This window comes from Ranitomeya variabilis, chromosome 6, assembly GCF_051348905.1.
Source record: "Ranitomeya variabilis isolate aRanVar5 chromosome 6, aRanVar5.hap1, whole genome shotgun sequence".
Taxonomy (NCBI): Eukaryota; Metazoa; Chordata; class Amphibia; order Anura; family Dendrobatidae; genus Ranitomeya; species Ranitomeya variabilis.
Window position 1 is genome coordinate 371,777,781 of NC_135237.1, and position 15,646 is coordinate 371,793,426.

Here is a 15,646-nt window from a genome sequence, read left to right on the forward strand (position 1 = left end):
ACTAATGACATGTCAATCAGGATGACGGATTGTTGGGAGGCCGCAAACTGACTATGCTCTTATGGCCATGTCCAGTGATCTACCATGTAAAGAGTGAGTGGACTCGGCTCATCTACACTGTCCGACATACGACAAAGCGCCTCCATAATCAGGGTTATACTATTATCTACTGTATAAACATATTATGTCAGAAGTGTGTATTAGAATAAGAGGGGCTACTAATTTACCAGAGCATGTACTAGAATCATTGTTAGGCTCAGTGCCCATGATGAGTATTTGGTGGGTGTCTGTTGCTGCAGACCCAATTGGGTAAATGATGTTACTTCCGTCTTTTTGTTGCTTTATTTTTATTACTTATGTTCATATCAGGGTTTTTTTCCTTTGCGACTGTCTCTTTTTGGCATCTCATGCAATACATTAAACTGTTGTGTTTTGGGCACTTCCTGGTATTTAGCTTTGAAAAAACGTCATTGATAAAGTCATACGCTGATGTCATGCATTTTCATTTGTTGCATTGAATAGGCATATACATATACACATGTGGTCAAAATTGTTGGTACCCCTCGTTTAATAACAGAAAAACCAACAATGGTTACAGAAATAACTTGAATCTGACAAAAGTACCGTATATACTCGAGTATAAGCCGACCCGAGTATAAGCCGACCCCCCTAATTTTGCCACAAAAAACTGGGAAAACTTATTGACTCGAGTATAAGCCTAGGGTGGAAAATGCAGCAGGTACCGGTGAATTTCAAAATTAGAAATAGATACTCCATACCATTCATTATGGCCCCATAGATGCTCCACATAAAGCTGTGCCATATATAGTGCTCTGCACCGTTGCCCCATAGCTGTGCCATATAGTGCTCTGTACCGTTGCCCCATAGCTGTGCCATATAGTGCTCTGCACCGTTGCCCCATAGCTGTGCCATATAGTGCTCTGCACCGTTGCCCCATAGCTGTGCCATATAGTGCTCTGCACCATTGCCCCATAGCTCTGCCATATAGTGCTCTGCACCATTGCCCCATAGCTGTGCCATATATATATAATGCTCTGCACCGTTGCCCCATAGCTGTGCCATATAGTGCTCTGCACCGTTGCCCCATAGCTGTGCCATATAGTGCTCTGCACCGTTGCCCCATAGCTCTGCCATATAGTACTCTGCACCGTTGCCCCATAGCTGTGCCATATAGTGCTCTGCACCATTGCCCCATAGCTCTGCCATATAGTGCTCTGCACCGCTGCCCCATAGCTGTGCCATATAGTGCTCTGCACCATTGCCCCATAGCTGTGCCATATATATATAATGCTCTGCACCGTTGCCCCATAGTTGTGCCATATATATAATGCTCTGCACCATTGCCCCATAGCTGTGCCATATATATAATTCTCTGCACCGTTGCCCCATAGCTGTGCCATATAGTGCTCTACACCGTTGCCCCATAGCTGTGCCATATATATATAATGCTCTGCACCGTTGCCCCATAGCTGTGCCATATAGTGCTCTGCACCGCTGCCCCATAGCTGTGCCATATAGTGCTCTGCACCATTGCCCCATAGCTCTGCCATATAGTGCTCTGCACTGCTGCCCCATAGCTGTGCCATATAGTGCTCTGCACCATTGCCCCATAGCTGTGCCATATATATATAATGCTCTGCACCGTTGCCCCATAGCTGTGCCATATAGTGCTCTGCACCGCTGCCCCATAGCTGTGCCATATAGTGCTCTGCATCGCTGCCCCATAGCTGTGCCATATATATATAATGCTCTGCACCGTTGCCCCATAGCTGTGCCATATAGTGCTCTGCACCGCTGCCCCATAGCTGTGCCATATAGTGCTCTGCACCGTTGCCCCATAGCTCTGCCATATAGTGCTCTGCACCATTGCCCCATAGCTCTGCCATATAGTGCTCTGCACCGTTGCCCCATAGCTCTGCCATATAGTGCTCTGCACCGTTGCCCCATAGCTGTGCCATATAGTGCTCTGCACCGCTGCCCCATAGCTGTGCCATATATATAATGCTCTGCACCGTTGCCCCATAGCTGTGCCATATAGTGCTCTGCACCATTGCCCCATAGATGCTCCACATAAATCTGTGCTGCTGCTGCTGCAATAAAAAACAAAACAAAACACATACTCACCTGTCTTGCTTGCAGCTCCTCGGCGCCATCTTCCCGGCGTCTCTCCGCACTGACTGATCAGGCAGAGGGCGGCGCGCACACTATATGCGTCATCGCGCCCTCTGCCTGAACAGTCAGTGCAGAGAGACGCCGGGAAGATGGCGCGACCCCCGGCGTGTGGAACGCGGACAGGTGAATATGCGATACTTACCTGCTCCCGGCGTCCCGCTCCTTCCCCCTGCCTGTCTTCGGTGCCGCAGCCTCTTTCTCTATCAGCGGTCACCGGCACCGCTTCATTAGAGAAATGAATAGGCGGCTCCGCCCCTATGGGAGGTGGAGCAGCCTATTCATTTCTCTAATGAGCGGTCCCACGTGACCGCTCAGGGGAAGAGGCTGCGGCACCGAAGACAGTGGGACGTGCAGGGGGGGCGCCAGGAGCCCCGGAAGCAGGTAAGTATATGACAGTGCTCACCCGCCGACCCCATCACCGATCATGACTCGAGTATAAGCCGAGAGGGGCACTTTCAGCCCAAAAATTTGGGCTGAAAATCTCGGCTTATACTCGAGTATATACGGTAATAATAAATCAAAAATCTATGAAAATGAACAAATGAAAGTCAGACATTGCTTTTCTGCTTCCACACAATTTTACAAAACAAACTCATGAAATAGGCCTGGACAGAAATGATGGTGCCCTTAACTTGATATTTTGTTGAACAACCTTTTGAGGCAATCAAATGATTCCTGTAACTGTCAATGAGCCTTCTGCACCTCTGGACAGGTATTTTGGCCCACTCCTCAAGAGCAAACTGCTCCAGTTGTCTCGTGTTTGAAGGTTGCCTTTTCCAGACGGCGTGTTTCAGCTTTTTCAAACTGCGTTTAGGCACCCATTCAGCGGCTTCCATCGGGGCTTCCATCTAAACCCCCAGCAAACGGGATTCGGGCGTATGCGCCAATGGGGCATAGACTCTAATGAGGCAGGCACAGCGAACGTGCGCTCTGTCGTGCATCATTTTTGGACATATATGTCAACTTGGCGTACACGCCCAAAAATGGTGCAAAACTGAATGCACGTTCTCTCTGTCGGCACTATTATGGTCCCATTGGTGCATACATCCAAGTCCCATTTTGTGGTGGGGGGTGGATGTTAGCCCCGAAGGGAGCCACTGAGCTTTCCATAGCCATAACAAAGTCACATTTTAATTTACACTTACTACCCCTCAAACCAAAATCTCTTGTTCATACGAACGCTAAAATGTGCAGAAACTATTGGCTGCATAAACAACAGACATAGGCTGCTGTCACACATTCAGTATTCGGTCAGTATTTTACATCAGTATTTGTAAGCCAAAACCTGGAGTGGGTGATAAATGCAGAAGTGGTGCATATGTTTCTATTATACTTTTCCTCTAATTGTTCAACTCCTGGTTTTGGCTTACAAATACTGATGTAAAATACTGACCAAATACTGACCGTGTGACTGCCGCCATATACTGTACAGGGTGGGCCATGTATATGGATAAACCTAAATAAAATGGGAATGGTTGGTGATATCAACTTCCTGTTTGTGGCACATTAGTATATGGGAGGGGGAAAACTTTTTAAGATGGGTGGTGACCATGGCGGCCATTTTGAAGTCGGCCATTTTGGATCCAACTTTATTTTTCCACTGGGAAAAGGTGGTGTGCTTGGTTTTAACGTAACTTTATTCTTTCATGAGTTATTTACAAGTTTCTCTTTGTTTGCAGCCATTGACATGTCGCAGAGGTTAACACGTGAGGAGCGGATAGAAACTGTGTTGATGACTGGTGAACGCAGTACCCGGGTCATTGCAGCAGATTTCAATGCAAGACACCCTACACAAGAAAACTGTCACCATTCCCATGTTATTTATGTGTATCCATATAAATGGCCCACCCAAAAAAGTTTGCCTCATCACTGAACATAATGTTCTGTGTAAACTGAGGGTCCTGTTCAAATTTTTGTTTTGCCCATTCTGCAAATTCAGCGCGTCGATCTGGCATCAGTCGATCATCCCTTCAGCGGATATTAGCTACTCACAAATGGCACCCTTACAAAATCCAGCTGCTGCAGCATCTCAACGAGGATGACACATATGGATACACCTAACCTAGCCTTTCTATAGTACTGATACTAGACCTTCAGAGCTGGTTAGTGAACCTGGCCTTACTTTATACCACTGATACTAGACCCTCAATGTTGGTTAGTGAACCTGGCCTTACTTTATAGTACTGATACTAGACCCCCAATGTTGGTTAGTGATCATGGCCTTACTTTATAGTACTGATACTAGACCCTCAATGTTGGTTAGTGAACCTGGCCTTACTTTATAGCACTGATACCAGACCCTCAGGCTATGTGCACACGTTCAGAATTTATTGCAGAAAATTCCTGAGAAAAACTTGAAATTTTCTGCAAGAAATCTGCAAAAAATCTGCATGCGTTTTTTGCGTGTTTTTACCGCATTTTTTCCGGACATTTCCCAATGCATTTTATAGTGGGAAATCCGCAAAAAAAACCACAAAATTAATGAACATGCTGCGGTTTTTTTACCACGATGCGTTTTTTTCGCGGAAAAAAACGCATCATGTGCACAAAGCATGTGGAATTCATTCTAAATGATGGGATGCATAATGTATGCCTTTTTTGCGGTTTTATAGCTTTTTTATAGCAAAAAAAACGCGAAAACAAACACGAAAAATCAGCAACGTGTGCACACAGCCTCAATGTTGGTTAGTGAACCTAGCCTTACTTTATAGTACTGATACCAGACCCTCAATGTTGGTTAGTGAACCTGGCCTTACTTTATAGTACTGATACCAGACCCTCAATGTTGGTTAGTGAACGTGGCCTTACTTTATAGTACTGATACTAGACCCTCCATGTTGGTTAGTGAACCTAGCTTTTCTATAGTACTGATACTAGACCTTCAGAGCTGGTTAGTGAACCTGGCCTTACTTTATAGCACTGATACTAGACCCTCAATGTTGGTTAGTGAACCTGGCCTTACTTTATAGCACTGATACTAGACCCTCAATGTTGGTTAGTGAACCTGGCCTTACTTTATAGTACTGATACTAGACCCTCCATGTTGGTTAGTGAACCTAGCTTTTCTATAGTACTGATACTAGACCTTCAGAGCTGGTTAGTGAACCTGGCCTTACTTTATAGCACTGATACTAGACCCTCAATGTTGGTTAGTGAACCTGGCCTTACTTTATAGCACTGATACTAGACCCTCAATGTTGGTTAGTGAACCTGGCGGTACTTTATAGCACTGATACTAGACCCTCAATGTTGGTTAGTGAACCTGGCCTTACTTTATAGCACTGATACTAAACCCTCAATGTGGGTTAGTGATCCTGGCCTTACTTTATAGCACTGATACTAGACCCTCAATGTTGGTTAGTGAACCTGGCCTTACTTTATAGTACTGATACTAGACCCTCCATGTTGGTTAGTGAACCTGGCCTTACTTTATGAACCTGGCCTTACTTTATAGTACTGATACTAGACCCTCAATGTTGGTTAGTGAAGCTTGCCTTACTTTGTAGTACTGATACTAGACCTTCAGAGCTGGTTAGTGAACCTGGCCTTACTTTATAGTACTGATACTAGACCCTCAATGTTGGTTAGTGATCCTGGCCTTACTTTATAGTACTGATACTAGACCCTCAATGTTAGTTAGTGAACCTGACCTTACTTTATAGCACTGATACTACACCCTCAATGTTGGTTAGTGATCCTGACCTTACTTTATAGTTCTGATACTAGACCCTCAATGTTGGTTAGGGATCCTGGCCATACTTTATAGCACTGATACTAGACCCTCAATGTTGGTTAGTGATCCTGGCCTTACTTTATAGTACTGATACTAGACCCTCAATGTTGGTTAGGGATCCTGGCCATACTTTATAGCACTGATACTAGACCCTCAATGTTGGTTAGTGATCCTGGCCTTACTTTATAGTACTGATACTAGACCCCCAATGTTGGTTAGTGAACCTGGCCTTACTTTATAGTACTGATACTAGACCCTCAATTTTGGTTAGTGAAACTGGCCTTACTTTACAGTACTGATACTAGACCCTCCATGTTGGCTGTAACGGGGCTCAGGGCAGTAGCGAGGTATTGGTCTTCCTGCCCCGGCCCGCTGCAGAAAAATGTTTTTTTTCTTTGGTGTGTGTGCGGCCATCTTACTGTAATGGACACCTCCCAGCCATGGTCTACCAAAGTAATTTCTCCATCTCCTCTGCTGCCTGTGACTGCGGGAATTGCAATGCACTCAGGTGATATCCGAGTGCAGTGCGATGTTTCACTTACACCCATAGACTTGTATGGGTTTCAGTGAGCCGAGTCTCGCTGCCAATCACAGCATGCTAAGATTGTTCTGAGATGCCGCCTCGACATGAGAAAACATTCATAGATCTGAGCTGCCCCATGGTATAACATTGGGCCGAGTCCTATCTGATGTTTGATCACATAGAACTCGGAAGTTGTAGTATGGTAGTGTGACGCCAGCCTAATATCGATACCAGACCATCCATATTGGTTGGTAATTCTAGCTCCTTTAAAGAACTGGTACCAGACCCTCCATGTGGGATTGTGATCCTTGCCCTGCTATAGTACAAATGCCAGACCCTCAATGTTGGGTGCTGAACCTAGTCTCTCTATAGTGTTGATACCAGACTGTCTATGTTGGTAGGTAATCCTAGCCCCTCTATAATACTCATACAATACCCTCCAAGAGGGTTGTTAAACTTAGCCTTACTTTATACTACTGATACCAGACCCTCCATGTTGGCTGGGGAGCCTATCCTCTCTATAGTACTGATAGAAGACCCTACCCCCTTTATATTACTGACACCAGGTCCAGCCTTGCTTTCTGTGATGTTTTTGTCACTTTATGTCCTTTTCATTGAGTTACTTTGAATTTTAGTGTAGGGACTCGCAATACTATAAGGACCCTTGACATTGGTTACAAGCTTGAGCTTTATAGCCAAAATATTGACCAATTGCTCATGTATTTTGTACATTTTTTAATCCTTTTGTTGCACATTTTTAACTATTTGCAGGGTGCAGCCAGGATTTTTAGTTTTGGCTTGGAGAACTGGGGTGTCTGTCCTTGTGTGGCGCACTTACATAGTGCTGGGAGGTGCATCTGATCTAATAGTATAGACATCACTAATATGATGTAAGCCTGACATCATCTGTATGAATGGTACCCTAAAAAGGCCTCATCTGTGTGCATTTATAACTCTAGGCAATCGCCCCCTCCATGAATGATTGTTTCACCAGTTATTGGCCCCTGTGCTGCCTCCTCCTTTATCATGGGGGCTGCAGTACGTAATATTGTATCTATGTGTTGGTAAATACAGTTACCTTTTTCTGTGTTGTTTTTTGAATTTTATGACCTTTTTGGTGAGTTTCTCTGACCCTAGAATCCCTATAATGCTGATACCAAACCCTCCATGTGGGCTGGTGAACCTAACCCCTCTATAGCAAAGATATAAGACCCTCCATGTAGGCTGGTGAACCTAACCCCTCTATAGTACAGATATAAGACCCTCCATGTGGGCTGGTGAACCTAACCCCTCTATAGTACTGATATAAGACCCTCCATGTGGGCTGGTGATACTAACCCCTCTATAGTACAGATATAAGACCCTCCATGTTGGTGAACGTAACCCCTCTATAGTACAGATATAAGACCCTCCATGTTGGTGAACATAACCCCTCTATAGTACAGATATAAGACCCTCCATGTTGGTGAACCTAACCCCTCTATTGTACAGATATAAGACCCTCCATGTTGGTGAACCTAACCCCTCTATAATACAGATATAAGACCCTCCATGTTGGTGAACCTAACCCCTCTATAGTACAGATATAAGACCCCCCATGTTGGTGAACCTAACCCCTCTATAATACAGATATAAGACCCTCCATGTTGGTGAACCTAACCCCTCTATAATACAGATATAAAACCCTCCATATTGGTGAACCTAACCCCTCTATTGTACAGATATAAGACCCTCCATGTTGGTGAACCTAACCCCTCTATAGTACAGATATAAGACCCTCCATGTTGGTGAACCTAACCCCTCTATAATACAGATATAAGACCCTCCATGTTGGTGAACCTAACCCCTCTATAATACAGATATAAGACCCTCCATATTGGTGAACCTAACCCCTCTATTGTACAGATATAAGACCCTCCATGTTGGTGAACCTAACCCCTCTATAATACAGATATAAGACCCTCCATGTTGGTGAACCTAACCCCTCTATAGTACTGATATAAGACCCTCCATGTTGGTGAACCTAACCCCTCTATAATACAGATATAAGACCCTCCATGTTGGTGAACCTAACCCCTCTATTGTACAGATATAAGACCCTCCATGTTGGTGAACCTAACCCCTCTATAATACAGATATAAGACCCTCCATGTTGGTGAACCTAACCCCTCTATAGTACTGATATAAGACCCTCCATGTTGGTGAACCTAACCCCTCTATAGTACAGATATAAGGCCCTCCATGTTGGTGAACCTAACCCCTCTATAATACAGATATAAGACCCTCCATGTTGGTGAACCTAACCCCTCTATAGTACTGATATAAGACCCTCCATGTTAGTGAACCTAGCCCCTCTACCATGCTGATACCAGCCCCTCCATGTTGGTTCGGTAGTTCTCGGCCCCTTTCCCCCTCACACATAGTGGTGCACAACAGTGTCTGACCTGCCAGGAGACACCCGCCTTATGCCCTCTCCGTACAGAACTGGGCACATACACAAACCACATCACCGAGAGACAGGCGGCGTCTGTGTCCCGGGGCTTCTGTGCCGCCTGACGAGCCGCCCCCGACCCCCGCAGGGTGAGGAGCCCTCGGGTAACCGTGCTGGAGCCGCTCAGATGTCCCGGATAGTGATGCCGGCGCTGAGCGCACGGTCCCCGCAGGCTGCTGTCACCGGAGACGGTCCCCATCCCACGGCACTGCCCGGTGCTGCGATAACAGTACACACAAGAGTGCTCCGCCACCCGTTAGTACAACTACAACTCCCAGCATGGCGTCACGTCCTAATCTGACAGTGCGCGCTGAGAGTTGTAGTGTGACCGACACCTGGAGAGCCCCCAGCACACACAGACAGCCGGTGCACACACAGACAGCCGGTGCACCCACCTCTGTGCTCCGGCCCCGCAGTCTTGTACTCGTACTCGAACAGATAGTCGAAGTCGAGCTCCGGGTCGTCCCCTGGGGCGCTCATGTCTCCCGGCAGTGGCAGGCGGTGGTGCCGCTGAGTGAGGCTGGCAGCGGGGCACGAGACGGGAGGCCCCTCCTCACCACGGACCTGTTGCTGAGGCTGCGGCCCCTCCCCCTCCTCCGCCTCCCGTTATAGGAATGAATACTCCGCACAGCTCCTCCTGTGCCCCGTACCAGGCTGCCCGGCTCAGCACAGGCTCCGCAAAGCACGCTTGGCATACTCCAGCTGCTGCCCGTGGGATGCCCATCTCTCCCTCCCCTCACCCAGCCTCTCTGTACGTGATTCCCATATAGTGCAAGCTTATGTCCCCGTGCCAATGCCTCATGCACTGTGCCACTGTGCCAATGCCTCGTGTCCTCCTGTGCCAATGCCTTGTTCCACTGTGCCTATGCCTCATGCCCCGTGCCAATGCCGCGTGTCCTCCTGTGCCAATGCCCCGTGCCAATTCCTCTTGCCCAGTGCCACTGCCTTATGCCTCAATGTCCTGTACCAATGCCTCATGTCCTGTGCCAATGTCTTATGCCCTGTGCCACTGTGCCAATGCCTCGTGTCCTCCTGTGCCAATGCCTTGTTCCACTGTGCCTATGCCTCATGCTCTGTGCCAATGCCTCTTGCCAATGCCTCATGCCCCGTGTCAATGCCATGTGCCAATGCCTCATGTCCTGTGCCAATGCCTCATGCCCTGTGCCCCTGTGCCAATGCCTTATGTCCTGTGCCCCGTGCCAATGCCTTATGCCCCTACCAATGCCTCATGTCCTGTGCCAATGCCTCATGTCCTGTGCCAATGCCTCATGCCCCGTGTCAATGCCCTGTGCCAATGCCTCATGTCCTGTGCCAATGCCTCATGCCCTGTGCCCCTGTGCCAATGCCTTATGTCCTGTGCCCCGTGCCAATGCCTTATGCCCCTACCAATGCCTCATGTCCTGTGCCAATGCCTCATGTTCTGTTCCCCTGTGCAATGCCTCATGTCCTTTGCAGGTATCCAAGCCTTATTTCCTGTGCAATGCCTCATGTCCTATGGCCAATACCTCATGTCCTTTGCCCCTGTGCCAATTCATTATGTTCTTTGCCCCTGTGCAATACCTCATGTCTTTTGCCCGAGACCATGTCTTATTTCCTGTGCCAATGCCTCATGTCATGTGCCCCAGTGGCCAATACCTCATGTCCTGTCCTCCTGTGTGAAAACTTGTCCTGTGCCAGTGCCTCATGCCCCGTGCCACTCTGCCAGTGCCTCATACCCCGTGCCACTGTGCCAATGCCCCGTGCCAATGTCTCACGTCCAGTGCCCCTGCGGCCAATGTGTTATGTCCTGTATCAATGCCTCATGTCCTGTGCCAACACTGATAATGCAGCCAGTCACTGCTTTCTCAGGTCACCCACTAACACCCACAGGGCACTGCCCAAACTGGTGTAAGTGTATTGACAGTACCTAGAAATGAGTGGGATTCTTGGAAGGATCCTACAGCATAATGCCTCCTTTAAACTTGTTTTTTGTGCATTTTTTAATAACCGCCAAGTGGTTATAGTGGGGTTTATTTCCAATGTTTTTGGTGCCATTTTTATTTTCTAATATTCAAAACTGTTAATAATTTTCTCCAGTCGCCAACATGGAAGCTTGTGTGCACACCGCACAAAAACGTGTTATCAAAATGACACAGAGGCCAGAATCAACATACATTAAAAAGAAGAAATTAGCCAGCCAGTCCCATGTAAAGTGCATAGTGGGCCCATGAAACCCCATCAGGGGCAGACCCCCTGCAATAAGCCAGGAGCCAAAAACTGCACAATATAGCCAAAGTCTCTGAAAGAGAGAAGAGGAAAAACTACAGTAATATGAAAGAAATTGTACAAATGATAAAAGTGCTACAGCTGGGGGCAGAACTATGTGATGTCCAATATGGGAAGGGTCAGACAAGGGCCATGGAGGTAACGCCACACGTATCATGTATGGGTCTATCAGGGGTAGGTTTCTAGAAATGTCAAGGTAACATCTTGCCACAGCAATTGTTATTATTTTTTTGTCTTACCAAAGACACTCAAAATTAAAAATGCCAACTGGATTTTACAGAAATTACAGGACAAGAATACATAAATCTCACCTAAGTACAGCTGAGAATACAAATTGTCATCACAGGCCGTCAGTTCATACGGTAGATATGTCATGGTAATTTCTGGTCAGTGAGATACCCGCAGTCTTGGCGTAGGGATAATCACAGCAATATCTGCAGAATTTAGTGCAAACATTGGCCATGCAAAATTGACAAAAAATTTCCACTGTGAAAATTCCACAGGAAATGGTTGCTGTGTGGACATAAACTTAGGCTGGGTTCACACATTGTGTATTTGCTGAGGATTTTTAAACACAAACCTGTATTGTTTTTGCATATTTTCCGCACTTATTCAGGGGTTTTATGTGCATTTTCATTAGTAAAACTCAACAAAACAATGTCAGTCCAACAGTTTAACCTGCGGATTTTAGTGGGTCACCACTTATATGAATGTACGCCAAAAATGTGAGATTTTGCAACAGAAATTGAAAAACTTTTTTTTTTTAAATCACATATAATTTTCCACATGAAATCTGCACGAGAAAAAAAAAAAATCGCTACTTGTGGATGACTCTCCATTTTGCTGGTATTTGAAAAAAGCTAAGGATTTTATCTGCATAAAATCTGCACCAAATCCAAAACATCAGAACCTGGCTTAATGGTAGAGATCAGGATTCCAAAATAACAGGATCACAGAAAATCTGCTACTTAGGGGTTTTTAATAAGAGAAAACACTTAATTGTTTGGGGTTTTTTGCTTATTATTTATTACTATTTTGTTCTGGTTTTGCGGAGGTCCATTACTTGGTGACTTGTAGAAGTGATATGAAGCTGTATTATTTTGGCCCCTGGTAACAGAACCATGCAGTGTATAAATAAAACTAACCCTGTAATCATACACACAATACACATGTAGCACTGGCATTGCTTTGATACTTTATAACTATGTAACAGTTTTGTTCATTGTCACCCAAGTCCCCACCCAGCAAGTGCTTGTGTTTAGCTGTAGCACCCACTAGTGATAGTATGCAAGGCACTCAATGACACTCACTAAGCTACATGGTGATAAGACACTAGATGGAACCATTACTGCCCTGCTCTATGAAGCAAGGCCAAGACACAGAGGTGAGAGACACACAGCATTATAGGGACACATGGAAATCTAAACAGAGGGTTTCAGATAAATGTGCAGAACTGCAGAGACAACTGGGAGACTAAGCATGTCCAGTACCCTACTGCCTTATATAGTTAGCTGATGTGTGGCTGCTCTGTATATGTATAGTGTTAGCTTATACCCTGACAGCAGCTCTGCCTCCTCCACTGAGTGTTTACCTTAGCCCTAAGATTGCTGGAAGAAGAACATAAGAAAGCAGTAACAGATGTACCCCTGTTTGCTCCACAGTCCACACACACACCCAGCAGGTTGTACAAGGAAGTGGTGTTTATTAAAAAATATAATAAAGCAATAACAATATCTATCTTTTGCTTATATAAAAAAGCAACAAGGAGTGGGAGATATATGTACTGTAAGGCAACAACCAACCTGAAAATATCATGGAATAGTAGTATGCAACGCATATATATATATATATATATATATATATATATATATATATATATATATATATATATATATATATATATATATATATATATATATATATATATATATATATATATATTTGAAGTTAAGCTAACATATAACATTATATATATTAATTTTAATATATGTATCATTTTATATTTTAATTTCAATTATATCTATATATGTGAGATTTACTAATTACTTTTTAATATATTAATATTGTTTACAATTTATATAGCAATTAATAAAACCCTAAAATAAAGAATTATTCAATTATCAAAATATTTCAACATTATAATTATAATATCTACAATTAATTTTAATGCCACTCGATCACTAAACACTATAAATGACTGCTAGGACAGTAGATGAATTTGATTTTTAGTTTGAAGTAGGGTCACTTATTATTTTGGAGAATTAATAAGCTGATACTCGCGTTATAAAGCATTGGTTCCTACATCGTGACTATCCGAGTTTTGCTTTGGCAGATTACCATAATAGCAGTTTAGCTGCGGGTGTACAGTGATGGGAGTTAGTTCTGATTGAGAGCTTGCCCTGGGAATGATCGGACAGATTGCTGGAGATTATTTTATACAATTAATAGCTGATTGTAGATATTTGGTCAATTACAGTTGCACAAAGTAGCACAATGGCAATCTGTAGCCCCAGGGCATTATTTTACAGTTGCCTGTAGATGAGATTTCTGCTAACAAACCGGGTGTAAACTGCTGGAGATAGAATCTTCTCGTGTCTTCAGAGCTGGCACACTGGCACACTGGCACCTACCATTCATCTATAGGAGTAAGTTACACAACAAATAAAGGGGGCTTTCATTCCCCTGACTGCAGCCTGTTTATTATGTGTTTTATTAACAACGCAGGAACTAGACAAATATTTGGCACATACATGATAGCAATTTAATATCCAGCTACAAAGCGCAGTATTCATGGACATGGCAGGGAGGGGGCACAGAGTGGTACCTAGTGGTCTCTCTGAACTTGGAGGGCAATGCGAATGAGATTATCAGATGCAACAGAAAGCTTTATAGGGAAAGGTTATTCTATGGGCAATTAATGGAATGAATGCAATTACTTACAGCCATATCTGCTGGGAATCACAGGAAGATCAGCCTTACTACTAAAGCATCTGCGTCTAATCTTCATTACTGATGTCTGAAGTCATATAGGTGCAGTTATATCGTGTAAGAAAACATGAGCATTCCTTCTAATAATGTACTAGTCACACTAAAATGAGATCTACCTATTTATCCATCACATATTTATTTCATATCTATAGATCTATTTATATAGATCATAGCTATCTATTACATATCTATTCATCTATTTAATATCTATCTCATATCTGACAAAAAACAAAGGCAGCACACCAGTTCAAGGTGAAAAATGTGTCTATTTAATTGCCCAAAATGGCGACGTTTCGGCTCAGGATTGTGAACCTTTCCCAATATCTCTATCTATCTATCTATCTATCTATCTATCTATCTATCTATCTATCTATTTCATAGTTATCCATCTATTTAATATCTATCTCACATCTATCTATTTCATATCTAAATCTATCAGGGAAAAGGCAGCACTTGAAAAATAAGTTGCAAAAAATCCAATTTTTTGCATGTTATTTTTGGAGTGTTATCTTTTTGCTGCTTACACGTTTTAAGGATTGGTCGTGGCTGACACCCAACTCTGCTACTTTGGACTGATGTTCTTCTAATTCCTTTTAGTATCCATGCATTTTAAAACTCAGTGTGGCTAAAACCAAACTAATTAACTTTCCTCCATCTCACATAACCTTACTACCTGATCTATCTATCTATCTATCTATCTATCTATCTATCTATCTATCTATCTATCTATCTATCTATCTATCTATCCCATATCTATCCCATATCTATCTATCTATCTATCTATCTATCTATCTATCTATCTATCTATCTATCTATCTATTATCTATCTATCTCATATCTATCTCATATCTATCCCATATCTATCTATCTATCTCATATATATCTATCTTTCTATCTATCTCATATATTTCTATCTATCTATCTAATATCTATCTCATATCTATCTCATATCTATCCCATATCTATCCCATATCTATCTATCTATCTATCTATCTATCTATCTATCTATCCCATATCTATCTATCTATTCTATCTATCCCATATCTATCTATTATCTATCTATTCTATGTAACTATCTATTATCCATATTTCTATGGTTTCCTAGCATTAGATTATTTCGTTCTTTCTGTGCCTCGGTTTGCTGATTACACTGGTGTCATGCTTCAGGACTTACTATAGGGGCTTGCCAGATTAGATCAGACCTGAATTCCGAAAGGTATCTCCACTATTCAGATTTCCAGCACATAATACCTATGCTGTGCACCTGGGCGCAGGACATTTTTTTCCCCCGATATTCCGCACAGTTTGTAAGGTTTTGCTCCTCTGTTATCAGTGATCATACATTGACCTCCTACATTTATTTTGTGTATTACACATAGCAGCTCTAAGGTTGTCATCTTCCACAACTAATTGTCAAAGCAAGACGTGCTTTGTGACTTTTTTCATAGAGCTA

General features: G+C 43.7%; 1 protein-coding gene across 8 annotated transcripts in view; it reads right to left on the bottom strand.

The window, feature by feature from the left end:
- The window catches only part of NFATC1 (nuclear factor of activated T cells 1), a 243,498-nt gene that overhangs the window by 222,019 nt on the left and 5,833 nt on the right, over positions 1-15,646 (bottom strand). For 2 of the 8 annotated variants that reach the window (XM_077270056.1, XM_077270051.1), the window contains exon 1: positions 9,336-9,519. The exons of 4 other annotated variants lie outside the window; for them this stretch is intronic. In XM_077270056.1, coding sequence (XP_077126171.1) covers positions 9,336-9,420 — 85 coding nt within the window. In that variant the 5' untranslated portion in view covers positions 9,421-9,519. Of the gene's footprint in view, positions 1-8,893; positions 9,134-9,335; positions 9,520-15,646 lie in introns of those variants that run through there. 2 more of the 8 variants (XM_077270054.1, XM_077270053.1) reach the window with 2 other exon arrangements.